The 14761-nt window shown below is 64.2% G+C and overlaps 1 protein-coding gene across 1 annotated transcript in view; it reads left to right on the plus strand.

The window, feature by feature from the left end:
- IQGAP3 (IQ motif containing GTPase activating protein 3) overlaps positions 1-14761 on the plus strand; it is a 35104-nt gene that overhangs the window by 12192 nt on the left and 8151 nt on the right. Inside the window, exons 11-26 of the mRNA XM_082703338.1 lie at positions 264-351; positions 1939-2102; positions 3375-3532; positions 4649-4764; positions 4866-5029; positions 6677-6767; positions 7560-7727; positions 7816-7955; positions 8038-8208; positions 10844-10927; positions 11094-11165; positions 11265-11334; positions 12578-12786; positions 13295-13447; positions 13650-13813; positions 14146-14370. Of these exons, the coding sequence (XP_082559464.1) occupies positions 264-351; positions 1939-2102; positions 3375-3532; positions 4649-4764; positions 4866-5029; positions 6677-6767; positions 7560-7727; positions 7816-7955; positions 8038-8208; positions 10844-10927; positions 11094-11165; positions 11265-11334; positions 12578-12786; positions 13295-13447; positions 13650-13813; positions 14146-14370 (2237 nt within the window). The remainder of the gene's footprint in view (positions 1-263; positions 352-1938; positions 2103-3374; positions 3533-4648; positions 4765-4865; positions 5030-6676; positions 6768-7559; positions 7728-7815; positions 7956-8037; positions 8209-10843; positions 10928-11093; positions 11166-11264; positions 11335-12577; positions 12787-13294; positions 13448-13649; positions 13814-14145; positions 14371-14761) is intronic.

The following is a 14761-nucleotide window of genomic DNA, read 5'->3' on the forward strand; positions in this document are numbered from 1 at the left end:
CTAAACTGACTGGGGGGACCCAAACGCAGCATGGGCAGTGATAGGCTCCCCTGTTGCTGAGGGGGACCTCAGCTTGGCGATGTCGTCTCCACGGCTGCTGGCGCTCTCCCCAGCGTCTGGGCGGGTCTGTCAGTGCCTGGTGGGTACGGGGAGGCAGAGGCTCGAGGCAGGGTAGTCGGGCGCTGCTGGGAGCCGGGGCTGGCAGCATCTGCGGGTGTGCACGGCCCTGGGTTCCCCTCTGCTTCACCCCTTCCCCTCCCCAGGAGCTGGGCCTACTGGAGCTTCTAGAAAAGGAGGAGGTCCAGGCTGGTGTGGCTGCAGCCAACATGAAGGGTGATCAGGAACAAGCCAGTAAGTCGCCTCCGGCCAGGGCCTTCCTGGCTTCTGTGTAGGGTCACGCAGACTGGCACTGGTGGGGCCTCTCCCCCTCCCCACCCGTCAGGGCTGCCTGGAAGCATACGACAGCTAGGCTCCTGAAGGCCTTGGGGTCCTGATGGCCATGCTGTGGGGCTGGGGCTGGGCCGGGCAGCCCTCTGCAGGGCACTTCCCCTGCGTGGGGCCACTTTCAACCTGCTTGAGGCCTTTGGCTTCTGTGCAGTGATTTCCCAGGTTAGAGAGAAACTCATGATCGCACTCAGTTCCCTTTGAAAACCCTGCGTACAAATATAATTCTTTATTAGAGGAGTGTGTTGGTGACCATATCTCTCCCGGGGGTCAGCCCGCCCACTGCAGGAGCGAGAGGAGGCAGGGCACGGGCCTGAGCTGCAGCCCGAGGCCACCAGTCCTGTCACGGCTGCGGGCACCACCCGCTGGCCTGGCCGCTCACAGTCGCTCGCTCGTCCGCTGCCGACGCACAGGCCGGCTGCTCGCGTCTCTGCTGGACGCCGCAGGCCTTCCTGGGCTCCGCCGCGTGCGCGTAGCCCTCAGTCCCACGCGCTCGGTCCCACGCGCTCGGCCGGGGCCTGAGACCTGCCTTTCTCCCTCCCTTCTCATCCGCCCAGTCCGGCCACCCAGACGGGCTGCTCCTCCCGGGCAGCCCAGCCTGCCCCACCGCCGGGCCTCTGGTTGTCCAGGTTTCGTTTCTGCACACTCACCCACGGAGGGCGGGCGGCAGCGTCCAGCGCTTCGTGCTCCCTGGTGGCCGGGGCCCTGGGGGTCGTAAGGCGGTGCTGACACGGGACGGCCGGTCTTCATATCCTCATTTCTCCCCACAGACCCGCCTCCTTGATGCCAGGGCCTGGATCTGCCTGGCATTTTCCAAATCCTGCTGTTCGAGACCCCACTGATGCCCCCAGCCCCTTCAAGCTTACTGCTGCCCTTTGCGGCCCAGACGGGTCCACGTTGGGGCTGGTTGCCTGTCCCTCTGTGCTGTCGGCTTGATTTGGCCCCCAGAGCCCCTTGTCTGGCCTCCTCTTACTCGGCTCCACGGCCTCCCGCCAGTCCTGTCCCCGCTGCCCCCGCCGCCCTCACGGAGGCGGCCCCTCCCTTACCTGCCACCGTGCTCATCTCTGGGCCGGACAGGTGGCTTCCTCTGACTCCTCGCACTTCTTCCTCCAAAACGCTTAGATGCTTATTTTGAACAGAGCAGAGGGCAGAACAATTGTGCTTTTTTTTTTTTCAAAGGTTTGTTTGTTTTGAGAGAGCGTGTGTGGGCCCTTGTGCATGGTGGGGGAGGGGCAGCAGGAGAGAATCCCAAGCAGCCGCCCCACTGAGTGCCGACCTGGGGCTCCGTCTCAGGACCCTGAGATTGTGACCTGAGCCAAACCCCGGAGTCAGATGGTCCGGTGGCCACAGCATCCAGGCGCCCTGAGGCAGAACTCTAAAGAGTAGTTGCCAAGCTGTTCTGCCTCTGAGACCCCAGCAGGAGCCAGTTAGATGGGAGAGGGGGCCGGGCCCTGGGTGCCCAGACTGTGCAGCCCTCCCCCTCCTCCCCTGCAGTGCTCCGGGCCGTGTGCAGGATCAACAGAGCCATCCAGCGGGGAGTGGCAGCTGCCACCGTGGAGGAGCTGATGTGCCCAGAAGCCCAGCTGCCTCCCGTGTACCCCGGCGCCCCAGCCGTGTACCAGCAGGAGCTAAGGGCGCTCCAGCAGCAGCGGGGCGGGGTGAGCCCCAGACCACACCCCCAGCGGAGCACCCTCAGTGGGCTCGGGGAGGGAGGTGGGCCGCTGTCCCTGTGTGTTGAGCTGATCCTAGGCGCTAGGACCCCTGAGCAGACCCTGCTCTACACACACGTAATACGAGAACCCCACGAGGTAAGGTTTCCATTTTAGAGACGGGGAGAGTAAGACGCAGAGGCCGACACGGCTCCCACCACAGCTGCAGCCGGCCGTGCAGCGCTGAGTGCAAATGCGTGCAAGTCCCCAAGGCTCACCCCTCTGTCTGGCAGCCCCCGCCCCTGCACAGACAGCTCCTCCCACAGCAGGGTGGTCTCCTGCAGGGACTCCCCAGTCCCAGGGGGAGCTGGAATGCACCCGAGGTCCAGACAGTCCCAGGCAGAGAGAAGGGGATGATGTCGGGGTGGAGGACTTCAGACTAGGAGACCGAGGGAGCCGCGCTGGGAGTGAGTCTGGGAAGGCTTCCTGGAAGAGAAGAGCCCAGTGCAGTCAGACCTGCGACACGAAATTCAGAGCATGACCCTGGTCGTGGCCACTCTGGCGGCTGCGTAGGAGGTGTGCGGGAGGTAAAGAAAGCACTGGGCCCCGGGTCATGGACACCAGCGTGGGAGGTACCTTCCAACTCTGCCTCCGTGCCGTGGGCCCTCGGGCAAGTGAGCTCCTTGTCTGCCCCTGAGTTCATATAAGGACGCGGAAGCAGTGGTGTGTGTGTGCGTGGGATTGTCATGAGGCACACGTCAGCCGTGAGCCTGGCCCCTGACCTCCGCAGCCGGGATTTTCCTTGGCGGGAGTCTGCCCTGCGGGGGCGCGCATGGTGCCCCAGACACGGGGATCAGCACACACCGGGGTTTGGAAAGGAGGAGAAGCTGGGGCCACTGAGTGGGGCTGGGGCCTCTTTGACCCCCTCTGTCCCCTGGAGCCTTGCGAGCTTCCTGGTGCGTGCTGGGAACCACCCGGAAGCCCGTGGGCTCATGGGTGAGCGTGGGCCCTGGAACCCGGGGGCTGGGTTTAACTTCCGTGACTATGGGCTCTTCTGCGAAAGGGGGATGTTAAGGGCACCTCCCTCCCCGGCCTGTTAGGAAGGCGCTTACCCACTGAGCCTGCAGAGAGCGCGCTCTGCCGTCCCGTTCAGTTAGTCGGCGAATGAAAGAGGCCGCTGGGGCTTGGGTCAGAGACTGGGGTGCGGGGATACCTCGAGGGCGGGCTGGCCGTGGCCCCAAGCCTTCACCAGCCCCAAGGGACCCGGCGCTCCCGTTACAGGAGCTCGGCCACGAGGAGCTCTTCGTGGCGGTGGAGATGCTGTCAGCTGTGGTCCTGATCAACCAGGCCCTGGAGGCTGGGGACGTCGGTGGCTTCTGGAGCAGTCTGGTGAACCCCGCCAGCGGCCTGGCCGAGGTGGAAAGAGAGAATGCTCAGCGGTGAGGGAGGTTGAACCCTGTGGCCAGGGGCAGGGGTGGAGATCTGCCTTGGGCGCGGCCCTGCTCCCGCCCCCCCCCAGGTCTGTACGGGCCCCCCAGCCCTGCTGTCCTGGGGGCGGGGCTCAGGCCTCCCGCTTCCGGCATGTTCCGTGCTTCCAAGCCGAGGTGCTAGAAGAGCAAAGAACAGAACCAAATTCCTTCTCTCGTCCACCCAACATGGCGGGACGAAAGGGAGGAGGAGCCGTGGCCAGACCCAGACTGGCCGAGGGGGGGACTGGTGGGGACGTGTGGGGGTTACGGGAGGCCCTGTTGGCAAGGGGACGTTGGGAGAGCTCTCAGGGCCTCTGTGTTTGTCATTGCACAGACCCAGGGCTGGTCGTGTGCTTGGCGCGGCAGGGTAGCGCGGGGACAGCGGCGGCCGGGGCCGGATGTCGAGGCCGCACTGTGGCCTTGACTTTCCCTCTCAGCGAGAAGGAAGCCATGGCGGGGGCTGGGGGTGGCCTGGAGGGGGTGGTCTGAGCTACGTTTGCCGGGCTCACTGTGGCTGCTGGGCTGAGGACGGGCTCCCGGGTTGGACGCAACAAGCGGACAGCCTCCAGCGTGGGTGTGGGGACACCTGTTGGAGGGCGGTGGCCGTGGAGGTGGCGAGGGGAGACTGGTTGGGAATCTGTTCCTGAAGGGGATGTGACGGGGTCGGGTCGTGTGTGCATGTGGGCTGTGAGACAGAGTGTGGTCGCATGTGACGCACGATCTCTGTCCTCAGAGGCTGGAGCGCATGTCGGCCGAAGTGGGCAGGACTGCGCCGCACAGGCTGAATGGGCTCGGGCTGGGTTTCGGGAGCTCCCCAGGCGTTCCCGGGCTGCAGGTGGACTCCGGGGAGTCACTTAGGCTCTGGCGTCTCAAGCCAAGAGCTCAGGATAGGGGTGTGGAGCCCCAGCAGTGGGAGGCTCAGGTGTGTGGGCGTCCCAGAGGAGGCAGCACAGGGGCTTTGAAAGCGCGACCTCCAAGGTGGAAAGAGAGGCCGGAGCCTGTGAGGGAGGCCGAGCGGTGTCCGGAAGTGCCCTCACCCCTGGCTGACACCCCCCTGCGGCTCTCCTCTCCCGCCCCTGCTGCCAGTTACTTTGATGGTCTGGCGGAGCTGCGCCGGGCGCTGGCCGGGGCCGTCCTGAGCTGGAACGACCTGCAGGCCACCGTGCACCGGGTCAACGCCCAGGTCCAGGAAGAGACTGACCGTGAGTGGAATCCCGGGCAGGTGGAAGCAGCTCGGCGCGGGCAGCTTACCATCCCTTCCTGTGAGCCTGGTCCTCGGCCCACCCAGATCTCTCCTTCCTAGAGGTCCTTGCCGTCAGCCTCATCAACGAGGCTCTGGACCAGGGCAGCCCCGAGAAGACCCTGTCTGCCCTCCTGCTTCCCTCGGCCGGCCTGGAGGACATCAGCCTTCCTGTGGCCCCTCGGTACCATCTCCTGCTCGCGGCGGCCAAGAGGCAGAAGGCCCAGGTGAGGTCTGAGTGCGCTGAGTCCGTCCCCAGAGCAGGAAGGGCCTCCCCTGTGGGTAGAGCTGTGCCTGGGCTGCGCCTTGGGAGAGCCCCGTGTGATGAGACAGTCCCTTCTGAGGGGGAGGCCAGGAGGGACCCTGCGGGAAGGTGCCCGTCGGCTGGGCCCTGGCCCGAGCGCCAGCTGGCAGTGCGCAGAGAGTGGAGGGGCCTTCTGGGTGGCAAGGGCACAGGCCTGGGGGCTGGACAGCCAGGCTGCACTCGCTGCCCTAAGCTCTGCTCGTTGGTCCGTAAAATACCACGCGCCCTGGTGCTCCGTCTGTACCTTCTGGAATGGGGGAAGCACTCGGTCGGAGAGTGGGGCAGGGTTTGAGCGCGTGGCACCCTGAGCCACGGCCATCCGGAGCCGTTGAGGGCTGGGCCTGCCCGCTGGACCACCTGGTCTGCTTCTAGGCGGCTGGCCCTGTGTGTCCGTCTCACTCCGCTCAGGGCCCTGTGAGCGTTTGGTGATAAGAAGCTTCTGGGTGGGTTAGGGCTTTCGGTGAGCAGCATGATGGGTGCTGGCGAACGCCGACGCTGGCTAAGGACGGTTTGTGCCTGACAAATACAGGTTCCAAAAAAAGTCCTTTACTTTTTTTTTTCATGATTTTATTTATTTATTTGAGAGAGAGAGAGTGAGCACATGAGCAGGGCAGAGGGAAGCGGGCTCCCCGCTGAGCAAGGAGTCTGACCTGTGGCTCGATCCCAGGACCTCAGGATCATGACTTGAGCCAAAGCCAGATGCTTAGCTGACTGAGCCCCCCAGGCGCCCCAAGAAAGTGGTTTAGAATGCTGCCTGGAACAGAGTGCTCGAGCACATGTCTGTTTAGAAAGTTCTCTCTGGGGGCGCCTGGGTGGCTCAGTGGGTTAAGCCACTGCCTTCAGCTCAGGTCATGATCTCGGGGTCCTGAGATCGAGTCCCACATCGGGCTCTCTGCTCAGCGGGGAGCCTGCTTCCCTCTCTCTCTGCCTGCCTCTCCATCTACTTGTGATTTCTCTCTGTCAAATAAATAAATAAAATCTTTAAAAAAAAAAAAAAAAAGAAAGTTCTCTCTGCTAATTGGGAGGGAGCAGAGTCTGGGATTGGGATTGGGTGAGGCACGGGGGTTGGGGGGGTTCCAGCCTGACCACGTGGCTGAGTGAGCCTGTGGTCACATGAATCCGGTCACTGCCTGGTGCAGTGGCCGGGTTCAGAGCCGGAATGGACAGGATGGGCTGGTGGTCAGGGTCAGGGTTGGCCTGAGAAGGTACACATGGGGCATAGGTGAATGGGGAGCTGGTACCGGAAGGGGGCGCCTCTGGTGTGGGCTTTCCTTGGCCGCGCTGGGCACCAGGGCGGGTAAGTGTGCTGCTCAGAGGCGGAGGACATTGAGGGCTTCCAAGGGTTCTGGGAGTGCTGCGGCCTGGCTGAAGCTTGGCCAGCCTGAACGCAGGCCGGGAAAGAGACTTCTGAGCCTCTCAGGGGTGCACCGGCTCGGAGTGGGTGGAAGAGGTGGGCACCGCTGTTCCTGGGGCTCCTGCCGCCTTGCCTGGATTTTGGTCCTCATGCAGCTAAGCCTGGGACCTGGGGTGGCTGGCCCGGGCTCTCATCTTCCCCATGTCAACTTCCTAGGCGACTGGGGACCCTGGAGCACTGCTGTGGCTAGAAGAGATCCGCCAGGAGGTGGTGAGAGCCAACCAGGACACAGACGCCGCACAAAGAAGTATGTGGGCCGCGCGCCCTGCAAGAGCCCAGGGGAGGGCTGGGGGTGGGATGAGGGCTCCCCACTCACCCCCTCTTGCTTTCAACCTCTTGGGGATGCGGCCAGAACTAGAGCAGGGCCTCGGCGCTTGGCCTGGATGATAGGTCTCCTACCCGCAGCTGGGCAGGAAATTCTTGGGGGCTGAGAACCCTCAGTCCGCACGTGCCTCCGTCGACGCCTTCCAGGGGTCCTCGCCCCCGAAGCGTGAGCACGGGAAGTCGGGTGGTGGCCAGAGGTGCTGGTAACTGGAGTTTGGGGTCTCACCGTCGGCTCTGGTTGTGGGGGGAAGGAAGAATTGGCTTCGAGAACAAGTAGGCAGGGTCGGGAAGACAATGGCATTCTGCTGTAGGAGCTGGTAGTATCTGGTGTCCCTCTGTCCATCTGTCTGTCTGAATGACACAAAGGCAGGTATTGCACTTCTTGGATTTTGTTCTCTTCTGAAGAAACTATCTTGAGGTTCTCTGCCTGTATTCTGCCTTTGAGCTTCTGTACGAGGGACTTGGAGCTATCCTTTTGCCCAGCCGGCCCCATGCTGCCTTCTCCAGGAAGCTTTCCTTGATTGCTCCCTTTTCCTTCAGGACAACTGCGTGCTGCTGGGGTCATCTGTGTCTGCCCCCGTGCTTGGGTGTTCCCTGTTCCTTTCATCAGATGGGGCTTGTGTCCCCCGTTTCTGAATGGATAGGACAAGGGCCCCATGGGAGGGACTTGGGGAAGGGGTAAGGACGAACCGCTCACTCCCGATATCCCTGTCAGTGGCTCTTGGTGTGGCCGCCATCAATCAGGCCATCAGGGAAGGCAAAGCAGGCCAGACGGAGCGGGTGTTAAGGAACCCTGCCGTGGCCCTCCGAGGGGTGGTTCCCAACTGTGCTGACAGCTACCAGCGGGTCTTGGAAGGCGCCATGGCAAAGAAGAGGCACCCAGGTAACGGCCGCAGCCTCAGCCTCCATGTCTCCGCCTGCCCCACCGCCCCTCCGAGCCCCCTCTCCTTCCTCACTTGGCTTCCGCTCAGGAGCCCCGGCACTCTGGGTCCGACACGGCTTGAAGGACGGCTCCGCCTACTACTTCCACCTGCAGACCTTGCAGGGGACCTGGGAGCCGCCCTCCGGCTGCCGCCTGAACACGTCCCACCTGACTCGGGAGGAGATCCAGGTTGGCAGAGGCCCTGTGGGGGAGGGGGCCGGGGAGGGGGCTCCCCCCGCCGGGTGCCACAGGCTCTCTCTCCCGCCTGCAGTCGGCCGTCACCAAGGTCACCACGGCGCATGACCGCCAGCAGCTCTGGAAGGCCAACATCGGCTTCGTCATCCAGCTGCAGGCCCGCCTGCGGGGCTTCCTGGTCCGGCAGGAGTTTGCAGAGCGCGCCCACTTTCTGAGGACCTGGCTGCCGGCCGTCGTCAAGATCCAGGTGGCCGGCTGTGGCTTCGGACATTGTCGGGGGGGGTGGGCTTCTCTGAGCCACAGGGGTTTCCTCCTGCTTGCTTTCTGCTGAGCAGAGGGGGATGATCTTCTGGCCTTGGAGCAGGAAGGGCTACGAGCTGCCGCCAGGAGCCTGGACCGCCTGGGTTTGAATCCCAGCCCCACCAGGGGTGGCCGGGTGACCTGCACATGCGCCCGCTGTCGCCCAGTTTTCCCAGCTGCAGAATGGGCACGTGGTCGCTGGAGCGCCTCCTTGTAGGGTTGTCGCGAAGCATCCGAGTGGCGCCTGGCTGGCAGGCGCGTACTGTTGTCACGTCGCTGTGCCCAGGGCAAGAGCGGCTCTGTCGCCTCTGTGTGGGGCGGTGGGAGTGAGATTTAGCAAGCTGTCGAGGTCCAAGACACAAGGGCTCCCCGAGGTGGGTAAGCAGGACCGGGTAGGCCAGCCCCGAGGGGAAGAGCCATGTCTTTTCTCTCCAGCTAGCCCTGTGGCTGGTCCAGTGCGGCCGCGGGGCAGGACCTACACGTAATGGGAAAGTTGGGCCTCAGGCCCACCCACTTGACAAGCCAGGAAAGATGGAGCTGAGCAGAGACCCCAGGTAGATGGGACCCGCAGGTCGCGGTGAAGGTGTGCACAGTGCGAAGGTCCTTTATTGACAATGTCTGCACGTCCGGTCTGCAAGGATGCCCCCTGTGCCGGGCCAGGCAGGAGATGGATGGGACAGATGAGTGACCACAGCTCCTCTGGCAGGACCTGGAGCACAGCTGACATTAGGTGCCTTGACGGCGGGGACACGAGGGCAGCCCTGAGAGCCTGGGGGTGGGGGGCCCTCGAGGACGAACCAGCACGTGTGGGGTAGCAACTAGGGGCTCAGGCTTTAGAGTCAGAGGCTGGACTTGGCCTCCTGGTCCTCCTGCTTGTGGGTCATACGACCTTGGGCACCTCTCTTAAGGCCACTCTCACACCATTCCTTATTCACAGCGAGGGCCCCACCTCGTATGTCGATTGTGCGGGCTCAGCGGGAAAGTACCCGGGGCACTGAGCTCAGGGAGCGCTCGTGGGCAGCAGCCATCGGAAGGTGTTGAATTGCAGGGCACCGGTCCCAGGACTCCCTACAGAACCTTAGTAATTAGCATCTAGCGGTCTGATCGCAGAGATTCCTCCCTCCTGAGCCTGGACTGGAATTTCACACGCATACTACAGAGCCAAAAAGCCACAGTGACAGCGGAAGAGGGGATGGGGTCAGAGGGCATGTATGCCACCAGCATTGGGGCTGTGTGGTCTCTGGCCTGGGTCCTGGGAGACGGGGAAAGGGAGCGGTGGCCCAGAGCCTCAGGCCACCTGTGCTCCAGCCGTAGGGAAGGAAGAGGCAGAAGTGGGGCTCCCGGAAGCTCCAAGCCTGACCGAGCCCACAGGTCAGGTCCTGACTTCTGACCAGTCCAGACTGGGAGGCCTCTTGTCTATGGGGGAAGAGCCAAGAGGGGTCCCCTTAGAGGGCAGCTGGACCTGGAGAGGGAGAAGAACCGGTGCTGAGCAAAGGCTCGGGCAGGGGTGGGGGGAGCTTCCTGGCCTCCAAGCTCCAGGCCAGACAGCCGCCCTCCTGGGCCGCACTGGCCCTTTTGCATCCTGTCCCAGCAGAGCGACGGGGTCAGCCATGGGGGTGGACCGCGGCCAGCCGAGCTGTGTGTAGGAAGGGAGCGGAGGACAGCTGGACGGAAGGGGCCACTCAGACAACCAGCCCACGGCCGTGCCTGTGCGGGAGGATCGTCTGGGGCCTGAGCACCCTGGAGAAGTTTTCCCGTGGGACAGACAGGAAGGATGTCAGGACGCAGGAGTGCCTCCTGCACATCCAGAAGAAAGTGTGATGTTTGAAGTGGCTGGAGTCACTGAGGAAGGACCGGGCCGAGAGTCACGTGGGTCTGGTGGTCAAGGCCTTCAGGAGGCTCAGGCGGGCCTCACGCAGGCTGCGGGGAAAGGGGAGCAGCCCCAAAACGGGAAGGGAGCTGCCAGTTTGTGCTTTAGGGACCGGAGAGCGTGTGGTTCCCAGAGGAGCTGGTCATCCCAGCCCCTCCCAGCAGACCCGCAGGGCCGGGGCGCCGCGGGACAGGGAGTCACCGGGCGCCGTGGCAGGCAGGCTGGTGGAGGCGGAGTGGGGTGCTGGCGCGGTGCACGGAGTGAACGAGGGTCGCGTGCGGTCCACATGGCATCGGCAGGGGTGGGGTGCCTCACTCCGCACCTGCGCACGTCTCTGTCCCTGCTCCGTGGGTCCCCCCAGACTGTGCGTGAGTGCCTCTGGGGGACACAGTGCGTGCTCTGGTGAAGGTGTCAGACTGTTCACCTCTTGTGTCTTCCAATTGGGTTTCCGTGACGCTGAGTGGGGTCGCTCGTGTGTGCCTGTGTGTGTGTGTGCACGTGTGTGTGTGTGTTTGCACGTGTACACGTGTGTGCAGGGACGGGGGTGGCAGAGCGTGAGCTGGGCTGGCGCAGATGTCTGGTCGTCCCGTGAGGGTAGCCGTTCGCAGAACAAGGCTGGTTTCCCCTCCGCCTCCCCCAGCCCCCGATCCCTGGGATGGCCTGTTGCGCCGCAGGGACCAGCGGGGGCGCCCTCTCTCCTGCCCTGACACAGGCTCACTGGCGGGGGTACAGGCAGCGGAAGGCGTACCTGGAGCGGCTGCAGTATTTCAGAGCCCACTCGGATGCTGTCATCAAGGTAGCTGCTGCGGGGCTAGGCAGGGGGTTCCCACGTCCCGAAGGGCCCTCTGAGATGATGGGCGGTCGCCTCGCGGCCTCTGAGATGGCGGGGGCCTGCCCGGGTCCTGGTCTGGGTCCGAGGGCTAGCCCTGAGCCTGCAGCTCTGAGGTGGCATGTGTCCTCAGATCCAGGCCTGGGCCCGGGCATGGGCAGCTCGGAGGCGATACCGGAGGCGTCTGGGATTCTTCCAGAAGAACGTGAGTGTTCCCTGCTGCCCCGTCCCCATGCCCAACCTTCTGCCAGGGGACCTGGGCGAGGGCAGCCGGCAAGCCTTTCTCCACCTGCGCTCACGGTAGGTTGAGTCCATTGTGAAGATCCAGGCATTTTTCCGCGCGCGGAAGGCCCGCGATGACTACAGGACGTTAGGTACGTGACCTGGTCCCCTCTGATCGCTGATCTGCCCATGCTCCCTCTGTCTGCGAGCGCCTGGCTTCCGGTAGTCAGCAGGGCAGAGGTCACGCCTCCCCACGGCTTACACGCTGGGCTTTGGAGAAGTCTGTCCTTCCTCAGCCCCCTCCTCGCCGACCGCTGATGCCCCAACCTGGAGCATTTCTCCGGATCCAGGGTGCGTGGGGAGTGAGGATGTGTACTCTGCCTTTGCGGATCCCCCAGTTTAGAGGGAGAGACAGGAATTCCCCCAGAGCCAGGCAGGTCTAGATATCCCTCCCGGGGTCACATAGCAGGGAAAGAGAAGTTACGAGATGTCTGTGCAGGAACATCCTCGAACAGGGCCTGTCGCCGAAGCCCCCGCCTGCCCCCGAGATGGCCCGGTCATGGGGAGGTCTCCCCTTGGCAGGTGCTTGCTGTCCCGGGCTTCAGATGTCCTGTGGCCGCCACCAAAGCAAACAAGGGACAGCTCTCCTGCAGGACTTCCCGCCTCCGTGCACTTTGCCTTCTTGTGTGGCCCGGAGATGCCCCAGCCCTGGCCCTCTGTGACCCTGCATGCACGCAGCCTTGTGCCGTGCTGGGACCTTGTCCTGTCCCCTTGGTCCCCTGAGAAGGGTGCACATCTAAACCCTCTCGCAGATGATTCTGGGCCGCTCTTGGCTCCTGTTCTTAAAGCACAGAAGCCCAGCCGTGGAGGTCCTCTGTGAGGTGATCCCAGGGTCCACTTCTAACTCAGCCTCTGGCCCTTGGGTTCTGGGAGGTGTGGGCCCTTTCCCTTCTGGGCCTGAGGCGACACTTCTGGCCTTCAGGTAGAACACAAGACGCTGGCCACATGTCCTGTGCTGCCCGAGCCTGTCGTGCCCGCGGGGTGCCGCCGGCCCTTCCCTGGCTGTGGATGTTTGGCCAATCTGAGGAGCAAATGGGACTAGCGGCTCATCCGAGGGGGCTAGGCCTCCGACCTGGGGGCAGGCAGTCCTCGGCGTCGGCCCCGGACTCCTGTTCTATCGTACCTGGCTATCACCCAGGGAGCTTGGGGACAGGACTGGTTTGAGGCAGCCTGCTGCCCCCGGCCACAAGCAGAACCAGTTAGAAAAGGACTGGGCGTTGGGGGCCTGTTGGCCTCAAGCAGGATGGGGACCAAGGGCTGGTAATAGGCAGGGGGCTGGTGAGGACATCTTTGGGAGGGCATGGCTGGTCCTGATGCCTCTTCCCTTCCTGCCAGTGCACACAGCCCATCCACCTCTCCGCGTGGTGTGCAAATTTGCCCACCTCCTGAATCAAAGCCAGGAGGACTTCCTGGCGGAGGCCGAACTGCTGAAGCTCCAGGAGGAAGTGGTTCGGAAGATCCGGTCCAATCAGCAGCTCCAGCAGGACCTCAACCTCATGGACATCAAGATCGGCCTGCTGGTCAAGAACCGGGTCACCCTGCAGGTGAGGAGCCAGCCCACTGTCGCCGGCATGTCCTGCGTCCTCTGCCTGTCTGGGGAGGGTAAGAGCAGGAGACCAGGCGTGTGAATGGAGAGCGCTTTCTGCTCTTCCTGCTGCTTCCTCATGATGGGTGCGGGCTGCCTGCATCCTCTCCAAGTCTGCCTCCTCCTTGGGGAGCAGGGGGGAGTCTGTGCACTTTGCCCGGGCAGCGCGGAGCAGCACGCGAGCCTGCAGACACGTGGCGACGTGGAGGAGCATGTGCTCCAGCTCGGACGGCAGAGCAGCAAAAACCCACAGACGTGACGTCGGGGCCTGGCAGCCCCGATCTCTGCAGGGACTCCCCCTGTGACGCCAGAGGAGCCAGCTGAGGTGTTGGGGTGGCCGAGGCTGGGTCCCTCTGCCCCCCAGCACCATTTCTGTCTCGCTCCTGCCATGAATGGCTCAAGTGGCTCTTTGAGGGGCCGCTGCTGACCGTTGCTCTGCCCTGTGTGGGCCCGCCCCGCGCCTGCAGGAGCTGGTCTCCCACTGCAAGAAGCTGACCAAGAAGAACAAGGAGCAGCTGGCAGGCCTGATGGTCCTGGACAGGCAGAGGGGGCTGAAGTCACTGAGCAAAGAGAAGAGGCAGAAGCTGGAAGCGTACCAGCACCTCCTGTACCTGCTCCAGGTGCGCAGCAGCCCCGAGGGCCTGGGGCCTCGAGGCCTTCCTGTGCACGCGGTCCTCTTCCCAGCCCTAGTGCCGTGGCCCCAGAGACGGGGACCGCCGCCTCCCGTTCGTCCTCCGAGGGAGCTCCTGGCAGGAGATCCTTGCCTGATTTGCTCGCTAGTCCGGGGGCCTCGTCAGCCACCCGCCGCCCTCTCGCTTGCAGACTCAGCCCATCTACCTGGCCAGGCTCATCTTCCACATGCCACAGAGCAAAACCACCAAGTTCATGGAGTCCGTGGTCTTCAGCCTCTACAACTACGCCTCCAGCCGCCGCGAGGCCTACCTGCTACTGCAGCTGTTCAAGACGGCGCTGCAGGAGGAGATCAGGTAGGGTCCCGCGTGCAGAGGACGACGAGGGGGAGGGCTGAGACGCCGCCCGGGACTGCGGCCCTCCGCCCGGTGAGGACCCGCAGAGGCTGGGGGGCAGGAACGGAATCGGGAGACCTCTGTTCTCAGCCTCCTAGGAGCGCCCGGAGGCCGTCTCCCAGGACGGTGTGGAGGAGGGAGCGCAGGCGGAGGGTCAGCCTGCGGGCTGAGCCCCCGCTGCAGGGACCTGCCTTCAGGGCACACGCCCCGCAGTAGGCTTCCTAGAGAGGCAACGCAGCTGTTCGTCCTACGCGGAGGCAGGGGTCCAGCTTCTGTGACCTCTCGGACCTCAGGTCAAAGGTGGAGCGGCCCCAGGACCTGGTGACCGGCGACCCCACGGTGGTGAGGCTGGTGGTGAGGTTCTACCGGAACGGGCGCGGCCAGAGCGCCCTGCGGGAGATCCTGGGCCGGCTCGTCCAGGACGTGCTGAGGGACAAGGCGCTGAGCGTCCACACAGACCCCGTCCGCCTCTACAAGAGCTGGGTCGACCAGAGCGAGGCCCGGACCGGACAGCGCAGGTGAGCCCCAGCCGAGGGGCGCGCAGGTGAGCCCCAGCCGAGGGGGCGCGCAGGTGAGCCCCAGCCGAGGGGGCGCGCAGGTGAGCCCCAGCCGAGGGGGCGCGCTCTGGGCCCGCGGCCCCGCCGGGTGAGATAAGCAGCCCCCCACCCCTGGGAATTAGCACGGGCGGACCTGGCGCGCGGGACGCAGGATGAACACAGAGGAGTGTGCGAGCGCGCCCACTGCCATGTCCTGCTCACAAATGATGCGTCCGACGGGCCAGGAGTCGGGCCTGGACTCCTTATTGATGGGGGATGGCTGCATAGTCACGTTCCCGCTGCATAGACCCGTAAGGCCGCGAGAGCGGGGTTGGCCCTGGACACAAGGCCGGTGCTCAGGTGCCCGGTCCCC

Source organism: Mustela nivalis (genome assembly GCF_964662115.1).
Source record: "Mustela nivalis genome assembly, chromosome: 16".
In the NCBI taxonomy this organism is placed as follows: Eukaryota; Metazoa; Chordata; class Mammalia; order Carnivora; family Mustelidae; genus Mustela; species Mustela nivalis.